The following is a 26460-nucleotide window of genomic DNA, read 5'->3' on the forward strand; positions in this document are numbered from 1 at the left end:
TTTCTCACCATTGTATTATATGCCTTGTCTAGAAGAACCATGCTTTATCAAGTCTCTTATTGATGGACATTTGGTCATTTCCACTCTTTTGTTATTACAAATAATGCTGCACTGAATACCTATGTGCAAATATCATTTCACATATGAACAGAATATGTGTACAGTAAATTTCCAGAAATGAAATTGGTGGTTCAAGGGGTAGAGGTATTTGTAATTTTAATAGATTCTGTCCAGTTGTTTTCCATAAAGGTTGTACAATTTTGCCCACCCAGCAGTAATGCAGGAGAATGCAGTTTCCTCACAACATTGCCAACACAAAAATAAAACTTTGAGGTTTTTGGCATTCTGTAGGGTAAAACACCATGCATGAGCATGGTTTTAATTTGCATTTTTCTTAGGAATGAGATTGAGCACCTTTATATTTATTTGAGTCACTTGTTTTCCCTCTTCTGTGAACCATTTCTAGCCTTTGCTCAGTTCTGTTTTTTTGTTTTTTTCGGTTGTTGACCTTATTAATTTCCAGGAGATCTTTGTATAGTAGGGACATTTGTTCTTTGCACTATAAATTATTTTTCCACTTTGTCATTCATCTTTTAGCATTACCTTTTGTCATGCAGATATCTTTCTTGATTGAATTCATTAATCTTTTCATGGCTTCTAGATTTTGAGTCACAGCTAGGGAGGTTTTCCAGCTTGCTGATTACAGAGGGCTTGAGGTGACCTGAGAGGGAGGGACTTGCGTGACAGTGTGAGGGGGAGAGGAGCATGTGAGGCAGGTGCAGGTCCGGGCACGGGGCTGTTAGTCTAAATTAACTAGACTTGGTTCTGAAAACACCGAATCTGTGTTTTCTGTCCATTCTTACTTCTTGTACCCAAACTTATTTATTAGATTTCCTCCATAGACCTGGGCTTCAGTATCTCTCTAGCTAGTCCTTTCTGTGACTAGTTCTTATTAATCAGAAGATACTGGAGAACTGTCTTATAATTTAAAAACTAAATTAGAAAAAGGGGAGCGTTCTAGCGTAAAACAGGCTTATAAACATGTTAGTTACCATATCTCTGGACCCTCCTTCGATCATGATTCAAACAACCAACTGTAAAATATTTTGGGGACAGTTGGTATAATTTGAATGCGGACTGGCTATTATTTTGCATTCGGGCTTTGTTACTGATTTTGTTAGGCAAGATAATGGCATGGTGTTTAAGCTCTGTTTTAAATACACTTTATCAATTAGAGATGCACACCAAAGTGTTTATGGGTAAAATATTATGATAAGGGATTTTCTTTAAAGCATTCGAGGAAAAAGTGGTGTGGGGGCAGGGATATGGTGTAGATGTAACCATACTGATAAAATATTGATCATTGTTGAAGCTAAATGTTGGATAATGGGGCTTATTATTCTTTTTTCTACTTTTTGTAGAAGTTTAAAATTTTCCATAATGAAAAGTTTAAAAGGACTAAACATAAAATTATCACATACTTATTGCAGAAGACTGAAAAATAGACAACCCCCCCCCCCCAAAAAAAAAACCCAACCATGATCCCACTAGCCAGCCCTATCTGCTGTGAACATAGCCTTCTGGTCTTTTCCCTGTATAAATATATACATTCACAATTTAAAAATATATATATCAAAGTCATTCAGCATCTAAAATTTCTAACTTCATACGTTAACCTTTCTGTGAATGTCGCTCATAATAGTTCTCAACATCATGGTGATTTCAAAGCCTCTCAGTATGTAGACGTATCATGGTTTATTTCACTATATCCCTGTTATTAGGCTTTTGAGTTGTTTCTTATTTTTTGCCACTGTAAACATGAGCAGCATTGTAGGTAAATGATCGTTCGTATCCAGATATGGTTGTTTAGGTCACCTTCCCAGAAATGGAATTGCTGGGTTAGACAGTATATGCAGTGTACAATTTGATACAGATTGCAAGTGACCCCTCAGAAGGCTAGTACCATTCTATACCCACACCAGCAGTAAAAAAAAAAAAAAAAAAAAAAAAAAAAAAAAAAAAAAAAAGCCTATTTTTCTGTACTTGCAAAGCCAGAAGCCAGACTGGGTCAGACCAGCAGTGAATACACCAGAGTGAGGAAGGGTACCTATCCCGCAGACGCATCTCGGACTCTGACGCTGGCCACTTCATTGCTGGGTATGTAGGGGAAGCCAGGATTAGCTGCAGTGGGCATCTTTGTGGTCACATGAGCTTATGTTATGTCCGTGAAGGGGCTTGGGCTTAAGGAGAACCCCAGCGTCTCTGGTCCTGCAGGGGAGCCCTCGACTTAGCCTAGAAGCCTGAGGCTTCAGATCAGTAGTATCTATTCTGCCGTCATTCTCTAGTTTTTACAATGTCCTATGTTTTGGACACTTTCCCTAGATGACTTGGCCTGCCTTTCAGTGTGGTACTATGCGTCCTGAGAGGCAAGATCACCCAGAAACTCACCCCTTGCATGTCTTTGAAGCTCACCATCCCTTCCAGCTCTCAACCTTGCTACAGTACCTTTGGGGTTATCTTGATACTGAGGCTTGATAATCAGTGTTGTTTATTGCAAAATCTCCAGTGTGTTCAAATTTTGACACTTTCATACAACACTTGTTTAACATTTATCAGGAACTGCCTATTTATATTCCCATCCGTCCTCGTATTCTGTCTTCCATATTAGTGCCTTGTTCCGTTCCATCAGTCAGTGATATCTTAGGCTGTCAGAGGACAGGGTCCTGAAACTAGCTTTTTGTCAAGGGACTCTAGCTTAGTGAGCTTTTTCTTTAGAAGCTGGGTTCAAATATAGCATTCAAGGCAGTCAAACAGAAAAGACACTGAGCAGCAAACCAAGAACCTAGAAAATGAAAAATTATCATAGCAGTTACCCCCAGCCCCCTTTACTGCAGAAAACAGAGTACTGAGAATACAGTAAACTGATTCTCATTGTTCTTTCAGGGAAATTACGTCCCAGTGAAAACACTTTTGAACTTAATCATTTTTGAATTATTTTGTATTAAGCAAATTTTCATCAGTTTGACACATGTCCTTGAAGAGTATCTGGAATCTGCCATCTTCTTAGAATTAAACACAATTTAGCCACCACAGGGTTCCCATCAAGCACATGAGTAGGAGTGAAAAAAGGATTATAGGCACCCACTCCTCATGGTCATTTATTGTTATATCACATGACTTCCTTCTTGTGCAGAGCTTAAAACAAGGTATAGGAACCCCCAAATTAGCCTCCACTCTAAGAGGAACTTATCTTAGTAGTGTGTGTGTGTGTGTGTGTGTGTGTGTATTTAATTTTAGACAGAGTAGGGGAGTAGGGGCAGAGAGAATCCTGAGCAGGCTCCAAGCTCAGCATGGAGTCCAGTGCAGGGTTCGATCCCACAACCCTGGGATCGTGATCTGAGCCAAAATCAGGAGTCGTATGCTCAACAGACTGAACCACCCAGGAGCCCCTGTAATAATTTTTTTAAATGTAGTTGATTTTTTTAATGTTTATTTTTTTGAGAGAGAGAGGGAGGGAGGGGAAGGGGCAAAGAGAGAGGGAGACACAGAATCTGAAGCTGGCTCCAAGCCCTGAGCTGTGAGCACAGAGCCCAGTGTGGGGCTTGAACTCACGAACAGCGAGATTATGATGTCGGATGCTTAACCAAACTGAGCCACCCAGGCACCCCTACTTGATGTTGATTTTTTTTTTCTTCTTAAAAGGTGAATTTGCCTGTAGATCTCTTCCAGGGCTGGGTTTGAATTTGCCCCATTTACCCAGTGTTTTGAGCCCTCACTGTGCACCTGCCTAGATGCTGCCGGGTCGCTGGGGAGGAAGGAACCTAATGTTTGTGAATGACTGAAATGTGGCACAAGGCATATGAGGCTCTTCCTGGTTTATTTCATTTAGCTCTCAAAATAGTATTGAGTTGGCACTAGTACCTCTCTTCGAGGGAGAGGGGGCAAACAGCGGATTTTAAAAAGCGTAGTAACTTCCCGGAGATCACCCAGTGCAGAGTGACAGCTGGGTGGCACCTTGGCATCAGGAGCTGGAAGTCATTCTGGAGAAGAGACCGTTTGAGGGCAGCTGGCTCCCTGTTGGAGTAGGAAGATCCTGACTCTGAGCGGTTTGAGGAGGTCTGAGGTCTGAGCTTGGAGGAGGCCAACAACGATGGACTGGGGCGGTGGGGGGTTCCCTGTTTTAGTCATTGTTGCTCCGGGGGCCAACCATAGTTTGTATGCTGAGTCTCTCTCACCACAGTATGATGGAGATTGTAGGGCGCCAAGAAGATAAGACTAAAACGGCTTTACTGCCTTTTATTCCTCCCTATATTTGTTTCCTAAGGTGGTCGTAGCAAAGAACCCAAATCTAGGGGACTGAGAACAAGAGAAACCCTCCCACAGCTCTGGAGGCCGGCAGTCTGAGGTCAGGTGTCCGCAGGGTCGATTCCTTCTGGGGCCATGAGGGAGAATCTGCTCCTTGCCTCTCTCCTAGCTTCTGGTGGTTTGCTGGTGATCTTTGGTCTTCCTGGGCTTCTAGATGCGTCTCTCCCGATGTCTGCCTTTATCTTCATGTGGCGTTCTCCTTGTGTATGTCAACCGTGTCCAAACTTCTTCCTTTTGGTAAGATCAGCAGTCATATTGGCTTGGGACCCACCACAATTACTTCACTTCAACTTGACTCTGTAAAGACTCTTGTCTCCAGAGGGTCACATTCTTAGGTATTGGGAGTTAGGACTCCAGCTGATCTTGTTTCTGGTGGGGTTGGAGGGGGACAGTTGGACCCATAACACCCCTATCAAACATAGCGCCCACAGCACTCCTGCGCTTGACTCGAAGGCAGGATTCTCCATTGTCCAAATGGCCCAGGGCTTCACTGAGGCTTTCTTGGTCTTGCGGTCGGTTGACAGGGTTCCCCACAGCCCAGTCTCTGTGGGCCCGAGCAGGTGGGTGGGAAAATAAGAGATTCTGAGTCCGTCCTTCCTTCCTTCTTTCCTTCCTTCCTTCCTTCCTTCCTTCCTTCCTTCCTTCCTTCCTTCCTTTCTTTTTTAATAATTTTATTACTTGATGCAGAAAGTCTGAGGCCTGGTGACATCCAATAATTGTTTTCCCTCATTTGAGACGTTGAGGGGTAAGTTCCCTCTGAGTCTTCTATAACGAAGCAAACAAGCATGGTTTCTCAGCAGAGAGCAGCTGTAAGCAGGGGATTTGTGGCCTTCCACGTTGTCCCTTGGCTCAGCCTTCCCTGGGAGGCGCCACACCCTCTTCAGCACACCTTGCTGGAGAACAGTAAACATTAGTCACGGTCTGTACATTCTGGTGGTTTCCCGCGAGGAGGCGTGTGTCCCATGGTGTCAAGGAGAACCAGACCCCACGTGAGGATCTTCTGTAACGCCCGAGGGGGCGTTCTGGGCAACCTCGAAATGAGGGTCTTTTTGGTTTATCGCTTCGTCCCGAAGGGTTCCAGCCCTTGGGGCAGGGCGACCGAGGGGCAGAGCCGGGGCCAGAGCTGTTCTCACTGTGTGTGCGTGTGTGTTTTCAGACACCAGCTGGAGACGCCAGGACATTACTCTCATCTGGCTGCGTTCTATGAGGACAAGAAAGGGGTGCTCCATGCCGGTCCGGGGAGAGGCGGCAGCCTGCCCCCTGTCTACTGGCTGCCTTCCATCCACCGATACATGTACCCTGAGATGAAGGTGAGCCTGGCCAGGTGCTCGCGTGGGCCTGGGCTCGTGTCTGCTACAGTGGTTGTTGATTATTTTTTTGATTCATAAGGAATTGATGTCTTGGGCTTATGCCCAGAGTCTGATTTTGATGGAATAGGTTTCTGACGTAAGCATTTGGGTTCTTTGGAAACCCATATGCTTTCCAGACCTTTCTAGAACCATGGTGCAAAACCATATAGGATGATAGGGCAGGCCAGTTGTGGTAGATTCCTAGCAGAGAAGAAGTGGATTTGTTTCTGCTGTTTGCTTTAGATATTTAAAGCCAGACATTGGAGTCGAAAAGACGAAAGATGAAGAATTTGATGAACACATGTTGTATTTCGTAGTTACCATATTACTTTTTTTTTTTTTTTTTTAAGATTTTATTTTTGGGACACCTGGGCGGCTCAGTCGGTTAGGCATTCGACGTTGGCTCAGGTCATGATCTCACCAGTCATGGGTTCAGGCCCCACATCAGGCTCCGCATTGACATTTCAGAGCCTGGGGCTGCTTCGGATTCTGTGTCTCCCTCTCTCTGTGCCCCTCCCCCTGCTCTCTCGCGCTCTCTCTCTCTCAAAAGTAAATAAATATTAAAAAAAAAAAGATTTTATTTTTTAGTACTCTCTACACCCTCCATGGGGCTCAAATTTACAACCCAATATCAAGAGTCGCGTGTTCTACCTGCTGAGCCAGCCAGGCTCCCTGTAGTTACCATATTCTTTTTTTTTTTTTTTTAATTTTTTTTTTTCAACGTTTATTTATTTTTGGGACAGAGAGAGAGCATGAACGGGGGAGGGGCAGAGAGAGAGGGAGACACAGAATCGGAAACAGGCTCCAGGCTCTGAGCCATCAGCCCAGAGCCTGACGCGGGGCTCGAACTCCCGGACCGCGAGATCGTGACCTGGCTGAAGTCAGACGCTTAGTTACCATATTCTTGATATGACTTTGCGATGCACTTTTTCTGAAGCACTTAGCTTGTGTACTAGAATATGTTCGCTTACAGTTGACAAGCGTGAGGCGTTGGTAGGGTACAGAGATGACTGTGAACATGAAGCTCCTCCTTCTCCCTCCCCTGTAGGTGGCCACAAGGTACTTCAGGAGAAACCTAGGGCTCCCCGGTAGAGAAATTATGCCAGGGCTTTAAGGGTAAACTCTGGAAAGGCTTCTTGGAAGAAGGGTTAGTCCCCGAAGTATTTGGCCAGGTGAGAAGTGAGGGAGGCTGGTTCCAGACTGAGGGAACAGGCCAGTGGGGGCCGTCACCTTCTCAGCCCCTCCTGTGAGGCTGGCTTTCTGCCAGCTATTTATCTATACCTGTTGCAGCATATTTTGTCTTAATTTTAATTTTAATTTTATTTTAATGTTTGTTTATTTTTGAAAGAGAATGGGAGCAGGGGAGGGGCAGAGAGAGAGAGGGGGCGACACAGAACCTGAAGCAGGCTCCAGGCTCTGAGTTGTCAGCACAGAGCCCAACGTGAGGCACGAACTCACAAAACGGTGAGATCATGACCTGAGCCAAAGTCAGACGCTTAACCAACCGGGCTGCCCAGGCGCCTCTATTGCAGCATGTTTTAAAGTAAATGATTGTTTACTCTCTGTTTCCAGATAGGCCAACTGTGGTCTGTAAAGGTCCAGTGACTTACCTAGGGCCTTACAGCTAGTAGGAGATAGAGCCAGGACTTAAACACAGGACTGGTGCCAGAGTCAGTGCCAGCTGCTTAGCCCACCACCTTTGTGAAGGGGTAGGCGTGAAAAGGCCCAGGCAGGTTCATGGAGCACGAGCAGGCCACAGGCATGTCTGAGATCCCGCGGGTTCGGCTCCAGGCCATGCAGGAAAGCGAAAGCCGCAGTAAAGTGAGTCAGATGAAATTTCTGGTTGCCCAGTGCATTCACAAGTTAGGTTTATACTGTGCTGTAGTTTATTAAGTATGCAATAGCACCATGCCTAAAAAACGATGCACATCCCTTAATTAAACCATACTTTATTGCTACAAAATGCTAACCATCATCTGTGCTTTCAATGAGTCATAATCACTGATCACAGTTGACCATGACAAAAAAAATAATAATGAAAAACTTGAAATATGGTGAGAATTACTAAAATGTGACACAGAGATGTGACATGAGCAATTGCCATTGGAAAATGGCACCAATAGGCTGGCTCGATGCAAGGTTGCCACAGACTTTGATTTTATAAAAAAAAACAAAAAAAAAAAAAACAAAAAAACAGTCTGCACAGCCTGATAAAGTGAAGTGCAATAAAACGAGGTCTTCCTGTACCTGGACTGGGACGGAATTCCTGTGTCCACTGAGCAGGAGAGAAGAGAGTGGAAAAATAGATTGGAATCAAATGGTAGAGAACCTTAAACACTAGACTGTGGAATGTGAACCCTAATAAGTACCAGTTAGGGTCTCGTCAGGAAAACACAAACTATGTTAGATATTCCAGGCTACTTCCATACAGGGAATCCATGATCTAGGCACTGGAAGACTGAAGGAGTAAAAAGGGAGCAAGGTAATACAGATACTTCTAATTGGAGATGGCTACCACCTTATATTAGTTATCGCCGCATTGAAAATTATCCCCAAATTCACGGTTTGAAATAGTACAAATGTATTATCTTACAGGGTCTGTGAACTAGGAATTCAGGCATGTTTTGGCTGGGTCCTCTGCTTCATGGTCTCCCATGACACCACGGGCAGGGTATCGGCCAGGGTTGGGGGCTTGTCCGAAGGCTTGACTGGGGCGGGGGCAGTATCCACTTCTGGGCTCATGTGACTGTTGGAGGATTGGTTTCCTTGAAGGCTAGTGGACCAAGGCCCTCGGTACCTCCGCCTCTTTGTTGTCCTCAGTCCATAGCCAGGTGGGTCTCTCCAACATGGTGGCTTGCTTCATCAAAGGCAGCAAGTGAAAACAAAAGGGAAATCAGAATCCTTTGTAACCTAATTATAGAAGTGACAGCCCTGCAATGTTGCCATATTCTGTTGGTCAAAGCAAGTTACTCACGAGGAAGAGGGGATTACGTACGGCTGTAAATACCAAGAGGTGGGGATTACTCAGGGCCCTCTTCCAGACTGCCTGTCACACCCTCACGGGGCTGGGGTAACTGGAGAGGTGATGTTATCAAAACCGTGGCAACCTGAGGAGGAGTCCTACACAGCCTGTGCTCAGGTGTCTTAGGCACTGTGTACCTGCTGTTGCCGGACCCTCTGGGGGGTCTGGCTCAGCTGGAGCTGCGGCTGCTGGGAGAAACTGGAGGTTAGAATCAGACGCGTCCTCTGCTGCTGGCAAAATACCAGCATGAGTGAGAAAGCGGAGAGCTCCCTCTCCCTGCCTTCTGCCTTCCAGTCCCCAGTCATTGCCTCCCGCGGATGAACTTAACTGGAAGCCAGCTGCCATGGGAGTCCAGGGAACATAGTTTAAGGATTTCCCCACCCCATGGCATGCCCTGAGAGGCAATAATCAAGAAATGGTCAGAGGGTCATTAGGGCGTTCTGGGTCTGTATTGACTGAACCCTGCTCCTTTTCTCACCACTCCAAACTCTGACCCAGCTTTTGCTCTGAGTCCAGTTGCTGCTGGGCTACCTTGAACCCTAAGCAAGGTGACCTGGGTCACTAGCATCTGACCTGGGTGTCCCCAGATTCCTCTCCCTTACAGGCCACAAAGGAGGGACAGAGGAGAGAAAGTAAAATCGCCATCTGCTTTTCTCCAGTGAGGGCTGCTCATTAACATGCCTACCAAACTCTAGTTGATGTGATGCGGGAAGAAGTGTACTTTGTTGGTTGCAGATGGAGATGTGACTGGTCTTCCAAATTTGTTAGGGGGTGCCTGGGTGGCTCATTTGGTTAAGCGTCCAGCTCTTGGTTTCGGCTCAGGTCATGATCTCACAGTTCGTGGGTTCAAGCCCCACATCGGGCTCTCTGCTGACAGTATGGAGCCTGCTTGGGATTCTATCTCCCTCTCTCTCTGCCCTTTCCCTGCTCTCTCTCTCTCTCTCTCAAACATAAATACATAAAAACATTAAAAAAAATCAAAATCAATTTGTTAGTACCTATTGAAAATACAAGTACCCTTTGCGTTAGCAATCCCACCCCTTAGGATCTGCCCTATATTTGTAACCCAACAGAATATAATGATGTCTGTATAAGAATGTTTAAGTCAGCATCGTGTAGAGCGGTGGAAAATTAGAATGCCCCATATATTATACAGCCATTATAAATAACGCATTAGAGCATACATAGTTGACGTGCAAGGTTTACCAGCAAGTGTTTTTGTGTGAGAATAGCAAAGTACAGAAAACCGTTTGTGATACGATCATACGCTTTTGTAAAATAATGACAGCCTCAGGTGCAGAGATGATAGGTACACATACGTGCATATATAAACATGAGGCAGTGTTTGGGTGTATATGCTAGGTTATTAATATATGTATTACCTGGGGATGAGATAAGGTATGGAGGGATGGTGCTTATATATGTAAAACAGGAAAGGACCAGGGGAAAAATGGCAGCACTGAAACAATAAATATATGATATGATTCCACTGGCTGTTTATGGACTATCATATATAGGTACATATAAAGAAATTTGTCTGTAAGCTATTGAAACACCATATTTTGTCCCCACAAGTTAAAAGAACACCATACATATAGAGTTAAGTGAATTTTTACAGAGTGAACACATGTATGAAGAACATGTAAAGTCGGGGTCAGATCTAAGGCTGTTGCAGAGTCAACACTAACTGGCAAGGGAGGAAGGACTGCCAGAGGCCGCTCGGAGGGGTCCAGCAGTGGCTGGTAGAGGCCCCTCCTTGGGAAGTGGACAAGTGGGGAGAGAGAGAAAGGAGCAGACGGAGTCCCTGGGCGGGGGCACAGGAGAGGCGAAGGACAGAGAGAGCCCAGGCGTTGCCAGCACAAGCCAGGGAAAGAGTTCCTTGTAAAAGCTGCAGCAGAACGAGGCCCAGAAGGGAGAGGTGGATTTCAAGAGGAGAAACGTCTGTTGTGTCGTGTGGTCGGACAGGGTCAGGTCGAGAGGGGTGCGTGTTCTCTGCCATGGCCTCCAGAAGAGGGTGGCTCTTCCTCATCGTGGCCACTTCCTGCATCGCCCTGGCGCAGCCCAGGCCCAGCGCCTCAGCTACTGGCAGTTGCGTCCTATCTCCGGGCCTCGGCACGCGCTGGTCCCGCCACCAAGAACGCCCTCCCTCCAGTTACCCTTCGTGTCAAAGATGAGACACGCTGCCTCCAGGAAGTCTTCCCTGTCTCTCTAGAATCAGTCTCTCCTGTGCCCTCCTGCAGCCCTGCCCTCTCCCATTTCGGCTCTCAGGCTGGGATTGGCTCACGTGTGCACCTGCTTCTTCTAGTAGTCTCCACGCTATATGGGGGCAGGGGCTGGGCCTTGCCATTCATTGTTGGGCTGAGACTAAACAGTGTTTGTGCAAAGTATGTGAGAACTATTTCTTGTGTGTGTGCGTCCATGCATTCATGAATGAATGAATAAGATCAGAATTAAGGATTGGTCATTTATTCTGGGATCCTGGGGCCCAGGACACGTTTGGACAAAATGCTGGCAGGCCTTCCCGGTGCTTGGGGCCTGAGGATCAGCGGAGGGGAGCTGGGAGGGACCTGAACAGGCCTGGGCTCCCTTTCCTCTATAGTTGCCTTTGTTTCTTTCTTATTTAAATTCAAGTTAGTTAACATACAGTGTAGTTTTGGTTTCAGGGGTAGAACTCAGTGATTCATCACTTACACATAATACCCAGTGCTCATCAGAACAAGTGCCCTCCTTAACACCCATCCCCATCTAGCCCATCCCCCCACCCACCTCCCCTCCAGCAACCCTTAGTTTGTTCTCTGTAGTTAAGAGCCTCATGGTTTGCCTCCCTCTCTGTCGTCTTATTTTTGCTTCCCTTTCCCTATGTTCATTTGCTTTGTTTCTTAAATTCCATGTATGAGTGAAATCATATGATATTTGTCTTTCTCTGACTTATTTCACTTAGCATAATACGCTCTAGCTTCATGCATGTCATACCAAATGGCAAGATTTCATTCTTTTTGATTGTGGAGTATTCAGTGTGTGTGTGTGTGTGTGTATTACATCTTCCTTATCCATTTATCAGTTGATGGACATATGGGCTCTTTTCGTAGTTCAGCTATCGTTGATAGCACACTGCTGTAAGTATTGAGGTGCATGTGCCCCTTTGAATCAGCATTTTGGTATCCTTGGATAAATACCTAGTGAATGTTGGGTCGTTACCTTTGGACTTTTGTGAAAGATTGTGATTGTAGGAATCTGACCAGATGCGGTGGCTCGGCGCCTCTGCCCCTGGAGATCTGGGAGAGGGGCAGGCACAGGAGCAGGACAGGAACCCTCAGCGGAGGGCAGCCTTTCGGCCCACTCGGGACAACTGAGAGGCAGTGGTGCTGGGGTGCTGCCTGGGAAAGGGAGGCTCTGGTGCCGCGTGTCTCAAGGTCTCCTAGCCAGCAGGCCCAGGGTACCGCTCCTCTGAAGTGCTCTCACCGGCGCCCCCCAGGGGTGGTGAACGATACTGCTTCTGACACTTGTGCTTGGAAGTGACGCTGCGCATTTATTTGTTGCATCAGCTCCTGTGTATATCATGTGTTTTCTCTCATAATCCTGGAGAGCCATGTCAGGGATGGGATGGCCTCCCCGTTTCGCATGCGGAAAGTGAACCGGAAAGGTTGGCTACTTTCTCAAGGCCTTCCCTTACTAAATGGCAGAGCCGCGTTGGAATTCAGCTTTTCTGAGGTCAGAGCTTCTGGGGTATTCCTGGCTCAGGGCTCCTAGAAGCAGTCTGCAAGGGCCGATAGGCTCTTGCATTTATCGAGAAGGAAGAGGCTAGACCCGACGTGCAGTGATGGTCAGGCCGGGGAGGGGGCAGGGGGTGTGGGGTCTTCCTGCCTGCACAACCCCTCACTTCACACAGCAGCGGGTCCCTGAGTACTTGGGGAGCTGATATGAGACCGTTGGCTCGTCACTGTACTCCTTCCAGGGCTCAATCACGGTTTCGAGTTGGATGTTCTCATTGAGAGGTACTGTCATTTCAGAGACTTTTCTGACTCTTCAAAAGTTAGGTTCAGCCTTGTTTCCTCTGTGCCTCTCTCTCCTGAGTCCTTAATGATCCCTAAACTCAGACCTCACTGTATCAGGGGAGCTGTTGCAGTATCGAAACCCAGCATAAAGGTGAGACTTTAGAGTGAAAAATACCATCTTGTGTGGAAGTAACCGTCCCTTAATGCATCTGTTGGTTGTACTTTGTGATGTCTGTGGTGCAGGGGTGTGGGGAGTGGTTAGCACACATCTGCATGGAACGTTTTTCACATTTTTTAATAAGCTCTTCTCCTCTCCTTTATTTTTTCAGATCACTCACCCAGCCGGCTGCATGTCTCAGTTTATCAAGTTCTTTGGAGAACAGATCCTCATCCTTTGGAAATTTGCCTTACTTCGAAAGCGCATTTTGATATTTTCTCCCCCTCCTGTGGGTGTTGTATGTTATAGAGGTAACTAAACACCAAGGTCGGGTGTTGTGTCGTGAGTTTCTCGGGGCAGAAACTGCTCGAGTCTTTGCATTGTTGACCGAGTTCAGAAATGTTGGGGCTGTCCCAGGAGGGTCCCAGGTTTTCAGCCTGGGAATGCCAGGGCCGGACTTGCATTCTAGAATGTGGGTTCTGGCGGCCGTGAAGAAGGTTGGTTGGGGGACGCATCCGTGGTCTAGTGAGAGGTAGGTGGCGAGAGGAGATGGGGATTCTGATACAGTAAAGAGGAAAACTTGGCAGGAGTTGGTGTGTGATTGGGTTGGAAGGTTCTGGTGTGTGTGAGGTAATGGAGGAGGGGTCCAGGATGACGAGGATGGGGGGGGCCACCAGATGAGGGTCCAGGAGGAGTAGGGGGTGGAATGACAGCACTGGCTTTGAATACGGTGCGTGTCTGCTGTGAGGCCTCCGTGAGGTGGACACAGGCGCTGGTGCAGGTGGGTCAGGACTTGGGGGGAAAGCGAGGCCGGCGTGTGGAGTGTCAGTGACCGCGGGACAGATGGCGTCACCCGGGAAGAGCGCGAGTGCAGGGAGGTGATGCGGGCACAGGAGGTGGAGCAGTAACAGTGGAGGACAGAGGAGACTGCGGTGGGGCCATCAGAAGCAGGGAGGGAGCCGGGAGAAACAGGGGTTATCACAGGCGGGGGGTTCGGAGACGGGGGAAGGTCAGCAGTGCCAGAGCCTAAGCAGGACGCCGTGAGCCGCGCACTGGAAGCTGGAGGGGGTGAGGCACCGTTGGCGCGACTGGAGGTCCGGTTCCGCTGTGGGGCCCGAGAGGCTCGTGCCCCCGCCCCACCCCTCAGAATGCCAGAGCCTCCTGTGACTCCAGTGCCGGGACAGCGCAGAGCCAAGCCCTCCGCGGCGTCCCCAGAGGCTGACTGCTCCGAGGGGGGCGGGCCACACTCCTCTCTCACCTCCCCTGTCCCACAGTGTACTGCTGCTGCTGCCTGGCCAACGTCTCCCTGCCTGGCATCGGGGGCGCCATTCCTGAGTCCAAGCCTTTCTTCTACGTGAACGTGGCCGACATCGAGAGCCTGGAGGTAGAGGTGTCCTATGTGGCCTGTGAGTACGGGGCCCTCCCTGCACCCCGCCCGCACATCCTTGCCCCAGGTCCCTGGGCCGGCTCTGCCAGAAGCCAGGCTCTGGCCTTCCAGCTCGCTCCCCGGGGGCCCCTTCTCCTCACCTCGCAGTGCGGGGCTCCCGGACCCCTTGTTTCCCCGGTGGGGTTGGGCTGCTGCCTCTCAGCGATGGCCTCCGGGTCCCCATACCCTGAGCTTGGCTGTCACAGGCACCACGGAGAAGATTTTCGAGGAGAAGCGGGAACTGTATGACGTCTACGTGGATAACCAGAATGTGAAGACGCACCACGGCCACCTGCAGCCCTTGCTGAGGATCAACAGCGCCGACCGGGAGAAGTACCGGCGGCTCAACGAGCAGAGGTAGCGGGAGCCGGTCCCGGCACGTGCGTGCCCACGCGGGGTGGCGGGCGCGGCCAAGGCCAGCACACCCTGAGAGAGAGGGCCCCGGGGCACTGCCCTTCTCAGTTCAGCCGGGCCGGCCGACTGCCCGGGAGGTGGGGGACGAAGGGGAGCCTGGGGCGGACGAAGCCGGGCTCCTGGCGTGTTGGCCTGATACGCGGGCGGCGAGCGTGTGGAGGTGACCTCTGGCTGATGGGCTCGGAACCGGGGAGGCCCAGGGAAGAGCGCGAGCACCTGGCGAGCACAGTGTTGGCAGCTTGCCTCTGCGTCATCTCCCGCGGTTCTCAGGAGTTTGGTTACCCCGTAAAGTAAACGGCACCCCCTGGTACCGGTGGCGAAATAAATACCATCACCATCCCTATCCCTGTTTTAGGGGCAGTTACGAAAGATTGCCACTTGCCTGAGGTCACCCAGGGGCAGAGCTGGCCCTGGACCCTGAGGGCTTTGGCTCCAAGGCCCGTTGATTCCCTTCCGGTCTCCCTGCTTTCGGGTTGGGGGCAGGGGCCGCCCGCCCCGTGCAGGTGCCTGACCCACGACCTGGCCGATGTCCGGGGTCCTGTGACGGCACCGGAGCGTGACGGGGGCCTCCTTCACCACAGGCAGATGCTGCTATACTCCCAGGAGCTGGAAGACGACTACACCCCCTGTGAGGAGGACCTCTTTGTGCTGTAAGTCAGCCCGGGCAGCGGTCGTGGGGCTTCCCCGGGGATCCCTGAGCGCTCGCCGCCTTGGGCCTCGACCCCTCCCGTGTCACGCTTGGCAGGCCAGGGATGGCCTTTATTGCTGCCGGGTACACTGAGAGCTGGGCTCCGTGAGCCCTAAATGCCACTGGGGGACACCCAGCGGACAGGGAAGAGAAAAACACAAGTCCTGATGTTTTATCTTTCCGTTGAGCGTGTGCATCCAGATGTCCACTGCCCAGAAGCATCTGCCCTGCAGGGTACGGGGGCTTCTCATCTGTTGCTTCGCTCGAATAAAGAGTTCCTTGCGCTCAGTGTTACGGGACGATCAGAAATGTTAACTTTTGAACCTAATGAAATCCCCTGCCCCCAGATATGTTGGTTCGTGGTCGGGGGCAGGAGCCATAGTCTTTATACGTTACAGCATTTATGTAACTTCTGAGCAGCTTGTGAAACAGCGCTCGGCAGGGCGGACAGAACTATGATTGGAACGGAAACCAATTCTCCTGGCTTCCTGTCTGGCCTTCCTTCCCCAGGCCCCGGGGTCGGGGTGAGGAACATGGCACTTGCAGCGAGAACCATCTCTGGCTTGGATGTTGAGAACTTAATGTGGACATTTCAACAGAGGTGTAGTTCTTGGATTCTACTAAAGCATACCTCCCCACCCATGCACGATGCTGAGAGGTACAAGTTTTCGGAAATGAGCGGCGAGCCAGGAGGCTCGTCAGGGTCTGATGCGTTCCACTGCACCTGAAATTCACGAGCAGTTAGAACTTCTTTGGGCACTTAGGTGCCTTGGTGGAACCGGAGAGCCCCTTGGAATACATCTGAAAAGTCTAGACAGTTCACGCCTTTTCTGAACATGGCTCATAAATTTACGTGGCACCATAAATCGGTGACACATAAGTCACACTCTGTGTATAATACCCCCCCCCCGACACACAAAAAAAGTAACCAAAGGGAAAGAAATACCCAAGGATGGTGGGGAGCTAGGGCAGTATAGGTGCCTACAGTGGGGCTCCATGGCCCCTTGGCCTTTCACTCCCAGCCGTGGTGGCTACAAGACATCCCCGTGCCTGCCCCAGCCCCGAGCTCCACCTCTTCCTTGTGGACGGCCAGCCACAGCCTGGCGTGCTCTGCGGTGGCTCTCAGGCTGGGGAGCCTCTCAGGGCCCTGCTCTGTCCCCACAAAGGCTCGTCTGTGCTGCTGGCCCCAGTGACCTGTCGGGGGCTTTGAAGGTGAATTTTAGTTTCTCACGTTAAGTCTTGACCTCAGAGCTGGATCATCAGGATTTTTTTAGGGTTTTGTCTTTTCTTTCTCTTCCCCTTCTGACTAAGCAGAACAAAGAACACAGTGTATGTAGTAACCTTCCATAGGAAAGTTTGTTTTTGGCAGGCAGGCCAAAAGTCCCCAAGTTTGGGGACTTTGCAGGTCATACCATGATTAATGCCAGCAGTTTCTTTGCTAAAGTTGGTGTCACTTTAGTAACCCTTGAACTTTGGTCCTAATTTTCTTATTTTTTAGAGATCATTCTGATTTTTGAAACCATTTAAAAGCATATTAAAGCAATGTAGTTTTGGTTCCCCATGTGTGGATTATTTGGTGACCCTTTTTTTTTTTTTTCTGCCCTCCCTTCTGTGTGTCTTATCTTGTGAACACAGGTTTTTCCTAGAGCAGAACAACCGGATATTTCAGACTCTGTTGGAGGTGTCCGCCAGTCAAGACAAAACTCTGACCGCTGAGCACGCCAGGGGCATGGGTCTAGACCCCCAAGGGGACCGGAGCTTTCTGATGGACCTGCTGGAGGCCTATGGCATTGACGTCATGTTGGTCATTGACAACCCCTGCTGCCCATAGGAAGAGTGAGCCCAGACCGGTGAGCCGCTCCTCATGTGGGGAGTTCACACTGGGCCCCCAAGGACCTCCTTTTTTATTAAGTTGACACGAAGGAATATGGTTTATACTTCCCAACAAATGTGATTTTTTGCAATCTCCTTTCTCCCTTCCTTCCTAGTGGTAAGATGAGACCACCTTGGTTTTGTGCCCTGCCCTGGTGCCATGTTGGAATGGACCACTTTCTCCCAGAGCTACTGCCTGGGTTTTGTCATAGGCATTATCCGAGTGGCTTCTCTTGCGTCCTGGTCGAGTGACTTGAGGGGATGTGGTGAAGGCCATGTGTCACTGGGAGCGGGCTGAGCTCGGAAACACTGGGGTGTGCTGTTCAGAAAGTCTCCAGGAGTTTGTCCCTTGCGGTATTCTGTCCAGGGTGGCCTTGTACGTGCATCTCCTCAAGATGGAAGCTAGAGCTCATGACCTTTCGAGGTGTTTTATCAGTTCTGGGAGTCCAGTGTTGGGATCAGATCCCTTTTCCTGTTCGCTGGGGCTAATCTGTCTTCTCTGTTCACGTGAGTGGAGACCTCAAAGAGGAACAAGAGGATGTTTCCGTCACAAAGCATGAGCTTCTCTAAGGACAGAATGACAAGAAGAGGTTTCTTACCAGCCAGCTGGAAACTAAAATTGTAGCCTGAAGCGTTGAAACTTTCCTCAGAGTAAGTTAACAGTGGCCACTCAATGTAAAACTACTCCTTTTTCTGAATCCCGTTCCTTCAGGGATGGCCCTGGAGCTTGCAAGCAAATTCATTTTACAATTGAGCTTCCTTTAAGGGCTAACTATGCTCTTAGAACAATGTTTGTTCCCACCAAAGGTAGAGCAGTTGGGGTTCAAAGAGGATAGAGCAGAAGATGTTTCTCTGAGAGTTCTCTGGACATATCACCAGCAGAGCCTCGGGATCAAAACAGAGATTCACTGGATTCCATATTCCAGCAAGGATCCGGAGCTGGTTACTCAGAGTTTGAAGCATGGAACAAGACTGTGTACCAGTCTGGAGCCCTCACAAACAGATTTCTTGTCAGCAGAGTTGACACGCCTTGAGCTAAGCAGTTGGGGCCAGAGACAGAACACGTTTGTTGGAGAGCGAATTTGATAGTGCCTTCACCTAGAGAAGTGGTTGGAACCCCCGAGCATCAGTGATGAGTTTACCTGTGTCCCTGTGACATGTTTTGGTCTGGGACGGCTCCTGTGGGTCCCTGCCTGTTCTCTTTGGCTGTGCATTCCAGGAATGCCAACTTAGGTGAGACCGTAGGTATTTGAAGCCAGCTCCTGTGAGTAGAGGTTAGGGCTTTTTTTGGCCATAGTTTAGGATTCTGACTTGGGCTCCTGGGTTGTTGGTGACCATTTCTTCCCTCTCGATCTTCTTGCCTGGCTGTGTTATTGGAATAGCCATCCGTGTATCCGTGTCTGTGACCAGGTTCCAGCCAGGCTACTACACACAGCAGAGAAATGACTTCCAAGTGGATGGCACACAAGTCTTACAGCTTTTCAGGGCTCACTGCTTTATTCAAAAATATTTTCACTGTAGTTCCAAGATAGGGGATTCACGACTAAAGAAATTCACATGTAAAAATGCAAATACATATTGATTAATCAAAGTAGGTTCTTTTATGTAAATATATAAATAAGTTTGGGCATTGAAATGTAAACTGTACAACTAATACACTTTTCTCCTCTGCAGTGTGGATTTAGCCATTTCAGTAATATAGATGTTTACAAAAAAAGCCTCGCCGCCTCTTTCCTTGAAGAGCAACCTTCTCTTGTCTCTGGGGAAGGAGCAGCCTTTCGGACTTGGGTCAAGTCATGGTGACTTTTAGTGCTATCTGAAGGCTCAAGGTTTTCTAAGTTAGGGGGATGGTCGATCGGAAGCAGGAAAGGTCGGATTCTCTTGGTGGACGCAGGCCCCCTTCCTCTGGAATTGAGGGGTTTGTTGGAAAGGACTATCTTAAGGCACGTCCGTCCCCGCGCCCTTCTGCATGCAAACACTTGTGTTTCTGTGGAATTGTAACTCCAAGCTCATAAGTGCTCACGTAAAGGTCGTAAGGTGAAAATAAGGTTTCTGTTCTTTCCTTTGCGTGGCGGGTCGGGGTTCTGGGTTCCCTTTAGCTGCAGACTCTTCCAGGCGGTTGTCTGGTGGCTGTGGGCCGCCCCCTCGCCCTCGGGCAGGGGGCTGGGGGATGGGCACGGAGGGGAATAATACGAGTGAGCCTGGGCTCAGCTGACCCCAGAACAGAACTTCTCCCCCTCCTGCCCTGTATTCCCTCTGTGAGGAGACCCAGCCGTCCTTCCCTTGCCAGCATCGTTATCAGCCAGAAACCCAGCACAGCACCTCTGGCTGACTGAGCAGCATGCCCCGTCGCTCTGTAGTCAGTCATACGGAGGTCCCCTTTGGAAGACTTGCTCTGTCCCCCTCCCTCTGCTTCCATCCCCCTGTCCTCTCCCCAGTGTCTCCAGTTAGCGGCTGCCCCTTCTCTAGAAGGGGAACCGGAGAGTGAGGTACCCGGCAGGACTCCCTGCAGTTACAGAAGCTAGAAGCCACGTGGACCAGCTTTTCTGTCACTGTTGAACTATTTCCTTAAAACCCTTCTGCTTTCGGTCAGAAGACATTGGTCAACGTTCTTCTTCACCGCCTCGTAGATCGATAAGCTCTGGAGGGCGGGGATGGTTGCCACCGACTCTTGGGGCAGAGCTGGAAGCCTAGGTGGGGTGGCTGGACCCGTGGTAGCCTTCTGCCCTTCTGTGCTGTTGAACCTCACCCCCTCCCCTGCCTCATCTCAGCTGGCTGGGTCCTTCTGAGAACTTTCAGCCTGGTCTAATGCCATGCTATGAGCCATGTGGTCACCTGGAAGCTGACCTGAGACACCTGGGCTGCTGCTGCCGTTGAATCAAGGCAGAAAAAAACCAGGTGGCAGGGCTCCTTGTGGGACCAAGAACCCAGGCCTGGGGTTTACTGATGTCCCGCCAAATGTGACAAAGGCCCATTTAGGTGGATTTTTCCAAATCTGCAGGCTCGGCAGATGGTAATAGTCAGCCTTGGAGAAAATGTCTGGTTGCCCTCTGGCTTAGGCTTCTTTCTTCAGGAGTCAGAAACGGTAGGATTTATCTCCTACGAGAGCAAAAAGGGTGGGCCAATTTGTGTAGAATTAACTATGGCTTTAGACAAGCACGGAGCACTCCTTAGGCCCGGTGTCTGTTCCAGTATCATTGTGCCATCTGAGGCCTTGCACGGTCCTCCGGCAGCCAGGACGCCGTGAGTCAGAAGGCTCTCGCCTCCCACAGCCGCCATCCAGCATGGCACCTCTTCCACTCAGCCGGGGAGGGGTGCCGAATTCATTGGTAATGATAGAAATAATTGGCCCAGAATTTGCACCTATAGCTTCCCTTGTTTTGCTCCTCGTGAAAATCAAGATGGGAAATTGAAGTGTAGCACAGGGCACAGATCATTCTAAATACCACCTGTGAAGACTCATTTATCAGTGTAACTCCCTGATATTTTAACCGGAAGATAAAAGTAAAGAGAAATCCGAGCTGAATCGCTGTTTTTCATTCCAGTGGCTACGAGGATGAACTTGCTATTCGTCTTGATCCACTGAGAGCCCTTCCAATACAGTAAAAAGATGAGATGATTCACCTTTAAACCGAGGCCTTCAGGGAAGCTTTTGTAAAGGGCAGTCATGAATTAACGTTTTAATGGTAGGACAGCAACCCTCTGAGAAGAGGCAGGGACCTCAGGGACCTTTTTTTTTATCCCCCCCCTGAAACTGCATAGCCCAGGGAATGGATTGAGATGTTTTCCCCAGTCCCCGTACAGATCATACTTGGAAAGGTAAAGGAGCAGGAGGGCGTCGAATAAAATTGTAAGACAACGTTCAGCTTGACAGTGAACTTTCCTTCGTAGGATGCCAGTTCTGAAATAGGAAAGTCAACATGGGGACCAACAAGTCATGCGGGGGCTTTCACCTCCCTGTCCAGTTCCTCACTAGTGGGCTCAGGATCTGAGGTCCAGCCCCAGGGTCTTCCCGCACTTCGTGCCCTGCGGTGAGGCTCCTCCAGAGCCGGGGGTGCTTACCTCCGCTGGCCCCCACCTGCCCCTTCTTGTTTCAGGAAGACCCTTCTCTGATTTCAGGTAGGGGAAGAGAAGGGGTCAAGGGCTCCTCTTACCCCTGAGTCCGTGGGTTTCGAAGATTCCATCTGATGACTAATATACCTCTGTTCCCAGGAGCTGCTAGGGCACTGAGTGTTGGTAAAAAGGCTAACTGTGAATTAAGTTACTGTTTTTCTTATGAGAAATGGGAGTTTATTTTTATGTCGATATTATTATGTGATGAATTAAGTCTGCAGATGTGGAAACAGAAGAAAATCTCTAAACTAGAATCCTGGATGAAACAGAAGTTTTGTAACTTGGAAGCAACTGAAACCCCATAGAAGTGTCATTATTCGTCTTTGAGCTTGAATAAGGACACTGTGCTGGGAGACTTAGCCACGCTCTCTGGGAGGTGAACGGGAGGGTCTTCGTGAGGATGGCACGGGCAGCGACCTCAAGGGAAACTCTTGCTTCACGTGAGGAGGCCCATTAGGCAGGCCTCTTCCTGGAGCCGCGTGGTCTTCTGCCTGGCACTTTCTCTCTGGAGCCGGAAGACGGGGGCAGTTGGGTAAAATTGCACATTTAGAAAGGAAGTAAGAATTTTCTAGTGATTACAAACAATGATGGGGGGGAGGGGAAGCCCTCTTTAGAGTTATTCCAGAAGCTCAGCATAGGATGGGCTTTTAGCAGTAACGTAATCGAAATTCAGAAAATGTATTTACTTACCGTAGTGTAAGGAAGGATAGATGTGAATTACTTACGTTGGCTTTAGAAGGCGTGTTTAGACTAACGATACATTTAGTCTGCTTTCTAAAGACAGCTGGGGAATGCAGGGGTAGAGTAGGGCAGGGCCTTAGAAATTAGCCAGGGAGGATCCACAAAATGAAAAATCCCCAGAGAGGTCATAGAGTTAGCTGGTTGCAAATAGATTTCATTGACGTTGGAGTGAAAACCTCCTTCGGCCAAATGAAGCGAAGATAAAAAGTGTACAAAAACTTGGAAGGTGGCCTCAGGAATAGTTTGACTTGAGTGCCCACAAAGACCATAATGAGGAAAGGTATGAATTCTGTGCTGTTGAGCAGACCAGCTAGGACACTTCAGGGGTACAGAGGAAAAGAAAATCAACCTCCTTATTTACCCAAGCTTGTTGGCTGCATTTTTTTTTTTTTTTATAGGTGTGGGAAGTCAACCTTTTCTGAAAAAGGAATGGTTGTAGCCTTGGAAAAATGGTTTTCCTATTTCTCCCAAGTTAGGATTAATATAGCCTCCCTGTCGCCTTAAATGTCAAACCCCTATTTTAATACCCCGGCGTAAGAGTTCTAGCAATAAGAGACACTGAATCTATTTTTGTTTAAATTCTTGACCTCATAGTATGAAGTTAGTAAGACAGTTGATAAATTTCACCCTGAATACTAGTCGCATAGGTACGTTCTTCTGTTTTGATGGTAATGATTTTAATGCCCTAAAGAAAGCTGGTGTTAATCCTGAAGCTACAAGGAGTGAATGTTTCTTTAATGATTGTTTTGTGGTACAAATAACATCTGTGTATATCATATCTGTATATATCGGAACCAAGTTGTGTGCAGAGAGGTTGATATATTTACAGAAAACAATTTTTACAATTAAAATTCACATTTTAACATGAACGTGTGCGTTTCAGTCCTTCCCTGGCCCGAGAAATGTGGTTTGTGGTAGGAAGGAGGGATGGCCCAGTGTAGGAGCAGAACCTGAATGCGGACGTCACAGTGACAGAGCAACCGGGGCGCCTGGTACCTGTTCTCCTAGAGGCCACGGTCTGCATGAACATCCTCCAGGTAATGGGGACCAAAGCTGGGAAGAATCCTGCCGTCCGGAAGAGCCAGGACTGGGCGTACATATATACACCCACACACTGAAGTTTTCTTTCATTTTTAACCTTTGGGGGAGTGAGTGTAAGGGTAAAATTCCTAACATCACTGATGCTGTATCCGACGCCAGGTTCCTGCTTTCCAAGGCACATGACCGTATGATGTTACCGGCTTCCCAGGGATGGGGTGAGAACACGGCAAATCTGTTGTGTGTGTAAACAAAGCACTGCACGCAGTCACGACTGCCATGTGCCCAGACCAGCCATGGCACCAAGCAAAAGACTTGTGTGCTAGGAAGCATCTGGATTTGTATTAGAAATAATCTGGCTTTTGAGTAAAATTCGTCTTTCAAAAGGTTTGTGCCTAACAGGAGTGTCCTTCACCTGGATGTTCTGCGCCAGGCCCATGGAAGGAAAAAGAGCATGAACGATAAGAAACCACGTTCTCACGGGAAAGAGCCTGAATCAAGAAGGCAAAATTCACACCAGGGAGCCTAGATTTCAGAACGAATACAGATATTAATCTATTCGATTTCCTTCCCCAGTTGAAATCCCACTATTTCACCGCAAGGACCCGATTCACTAAATAAATACACATGCTGGTAGCCGATCAGGGAGGGAGCGAGCCGGCTTCTGGGCTCGTCCTTTACAGTCTTATCAGAAAACCAAGATGATGTAAGATGCTCCTCACTCCCGTACAAACTTTTCCTCCTCCCACAGCATCCCTGCTCCCCTCTGTGGGCACCAGGGTGTGGGTCCTCCTTCCACTGCAGGGTTTTGGAGGCCAAAGCACGGCTTTTAACACCACTCTGAAGGATACAGAGCTGAACAGGTAAGCCTTGTTTTTTTGTGTGATCTTCATTCATGAGCTTTTTGTAGCTGCTTTGTAATCCTTTGAAGCATTAGTCTTCACTCTCCAAGGGACTCATGGGCACAGGCATACATACGGTCCTAAAACTGATCTGCCCAAGGATGTGCCTGTAGCCAAGGCCTGCCCATCTGCCCTTTTACACTCCTGTTTCCTCTTTACAAAGAGGAAGGTTCACATCTCCTCCAACCTGGGCATCACCTTCTGGAGTCTGAAAACCTCAGGGGCACCAAAGGGTAAATCCCGATGGTAGTATTGAAAGTAAAGGGCTATAAAGCCTGGTTAGCAAATCCTTCTCAAATCAGCCAGTTTCTGGTTTCTGCTTTCAACAAACTAAAGGAAGATCATTAATAATCTTTGACATGTAATTCCAGAGGAATTCGAAGAACTGTATGTATGACATTAGAATCATCTCTTCTGCTTATGTGCTTAGATCTATAAAGAACAAGGAATATCAATGATGTTGAGTCCTGTTCTAAGCTGTAAGTAACATGTGTTCTTGAACTCGTTAGGATAAAGAGCATTCTCATAAAGTGTTTATAGTATCCATTTTTGGTAATTAAAAATTACTGAAATAAAATGGATGAAAACAATATTAGTTCTGGGTTAACACTAAAGAATTTCCATTTATATTTTTTGTTGGCAAGAAAATAGGGCAAGTGATAAAATTTCAAGCATGAAAATAGATCACGATAGCATTCTTTGCTGAAAGTGTATAGAAATAACCAAAGAACCTATTCGTGTATTTTTGTAAATGGAGGATGAGAGTCAAATTGCTGTATATTTAAATTGCACCAAATATGTTTAAAAGAGTGATATAACAGCTTTATTTTAAAATAACCAATATTTACATGACACCAGGAAATACACATACTGGCAACTCTTAGGTTGATATCTAGAAAGTGTGAGGGATACACGATCTTCCAAAATACTCGTAGGGGTGCGTGAACGGTGGCTGGTGTGCTTTGCCACACTGACCAGCAAGGCTGGGGGACCGCATGGAGTAGAAGCACCTGGGCTTTTAATTAGAAATGCAGATCCCGGGGCTCCACCCCCAGCTTGAGTTGCTAGGTTTTCGGCATGCACCCCCGGGTGGTTCTCATGCAAACCAATACTTAAGCGCTACTGGAAAAAATAATACAAACTAGTATCTTACAGCATCGCGGCTGAGGGGGAAACACCTCACAGGTTTCCGGACTGAGGGGAGGACGGAGACCAGCGACATTCGAATCTGAGCTCAGAAAGCAGCAGCACCCATGGAGAAGCCGGCTGCACCTGGGGGCCGGCGCGAGGTCGGGCCCCTTTCCCTCCACCGCACGCGGGCCCCCGGCGGGGACGGCGCCACGGAGGGGGACAGTGGTCACACGGAAGGAGGAGCATGCGCGGCGAGGGGGGGGGCGGGCCGGGGCCGCGGGGAGGGGCGGGTACTTGCCGAGGCCTCTGCTCCCTTTTGGTCCCACCGGGGGTGCCGCCGCTCCCTGGGCGCTCACGGGGCCGAGCGCGGCAGCAGCTGCTCCCGCTTCCTGGGGTCGCAGAAGAACTGCAGCTTCCGGGGCAGCAGCTTCACCTCCACGGGCATCGCCTCGTACTCCTCGCTGTCGATGCTGAAAGAGCCCCCCGTGCCCTGCGGAGAAGAGTATTCGCAACGGCTCTCACCCCCGCAGCCCCCCGACAACGTCACCCTCGCTCAGGGAATTACCCTCCCGTTCTTTAATAAAAAACCCGTGTCACTCTCTTGACTGGTGCTGGTTCCGGAAATGTCTCCATTCTGCCACCGGCTCTTTTTTTTCTCCCCCTCCCCTTGTTTGGCTTCTCTCTCTTCCCAGGGTATTTTTTTTGGGAGTCGAGAAACAAGGTTAGGATTTTAAAATACTTACTAAAATACGGGGGTCCTGCCACATCTTACAGGACGTCCTAAACCTAACAACGTTCTAGGACCTAGGAAAACCACTCTGTCCCCCTGATGGTTTGCATGGTTCTTCTGGAGGACTTGCTTAGCCTTATAGCTAAAGCACAGCAATATTAATATTACAGGTGCCACAAAACCTTCCATAATTTGTGCATTTAGTTCTGAAACTGTGGTGCCACCCACGGTGGGGACAGCTTCTGTTTTACCTACAGTCCTTTTTGAATGCCGTGGGACGATGAAGCCTGCCAAAGCCATCTGCAGCAACCCTTTTTCCTGAGGTATTACTCACAGAGTAACTACGTAATTTGGATTATATTCCTAACATTTTCCCCACTTCGATGGGTTATTCTAAGCTTGGCATTTTATAATACAGAAAAACTTACTGCCATCCCCAACGTGGTTTCCTGATCCTTTATAAAAAATGCGAAGGTAGAATCCACGAGGAGTGTCTGCCAGCTAGAAAATTCTGTGA

General features: G+C 48.7%; 2 protein-coding genes across 7 annotated transcripts in view; one reads left to right on the forward strand and one right to left on the reverse strand.

Annotated features, from left to right (window-relative positions):
• The window catches only part of DENND11 (DENN domain containing 11), a 55756-nt gene that overhangs the window by 22218 nt on the left and 7078 nt on the right, over nt 1-26460 (forward strand). For 2 of the 4 annotated variants that reach the window (XM_027075624.2, XM_027075621.2), the window contains 6 exons: nt 5522-5675; nt 13061-13199; nt 14163-14294; nt 14521-14671; nt 15310-15378; nt 17052-23011. In XM_027075624.2, coding sequence (XP_026931425.1) covers nt 5522-5675; nt 13061-13199; nt 14163-14294; nt 14521-14671; nt 15310-15378; nt 17052-17247 — 841 coding nt within the window. In that variant the 3' untranslated portion in view covers nt 17248-23011. Of the gene's footprint in view, nt 1-5521; nt 5676-13060; nt 13200-14162; nt 14295-14520; nt 14672-15309; nt 15379-17051; nt 23012-26460 lie in introns of those variants that run through there. The other 2 variants (XM_027075622.2, XM_027075623.2) reach the window with 2 other exon arrangements.
• Nucleotides 21033-26460, reverse strand: part of AGK (acylglycerol kinase) — an 83843-nt gene continuing 78415 nt past the window's right edge. For all 3 annotated transcript variants that reach the window (XM_027075625.2, XM_027075627.2, XM_027075626.2), the window contains exon 16: nt 21033-25703. In XM_027075625.2, the coding sequence (XP_026931426.1) occupies nt 25566-25703 (138 nt within the window). In that variant the 3' untranslated portion in view covers nt 21033-25565. The remainder of the gene's footprint in view (nt 25704-26460) is intronic.

Source organism: Acinonyx jubatus, chromosome A2 (genome assembly GCF_027475565.1).
Source record: "Acinonyx jubatus isolate Ajub_Pintada_27869175 chromosome A2, VMU_Ajub_asm_v1.0, whole genome shotgun sequence".
NCBI lineage: Eukaryota > Metazoa > Chordata > Mammalia > Carnivora > Felidae > Acinonyx > Acinonyx jubatus.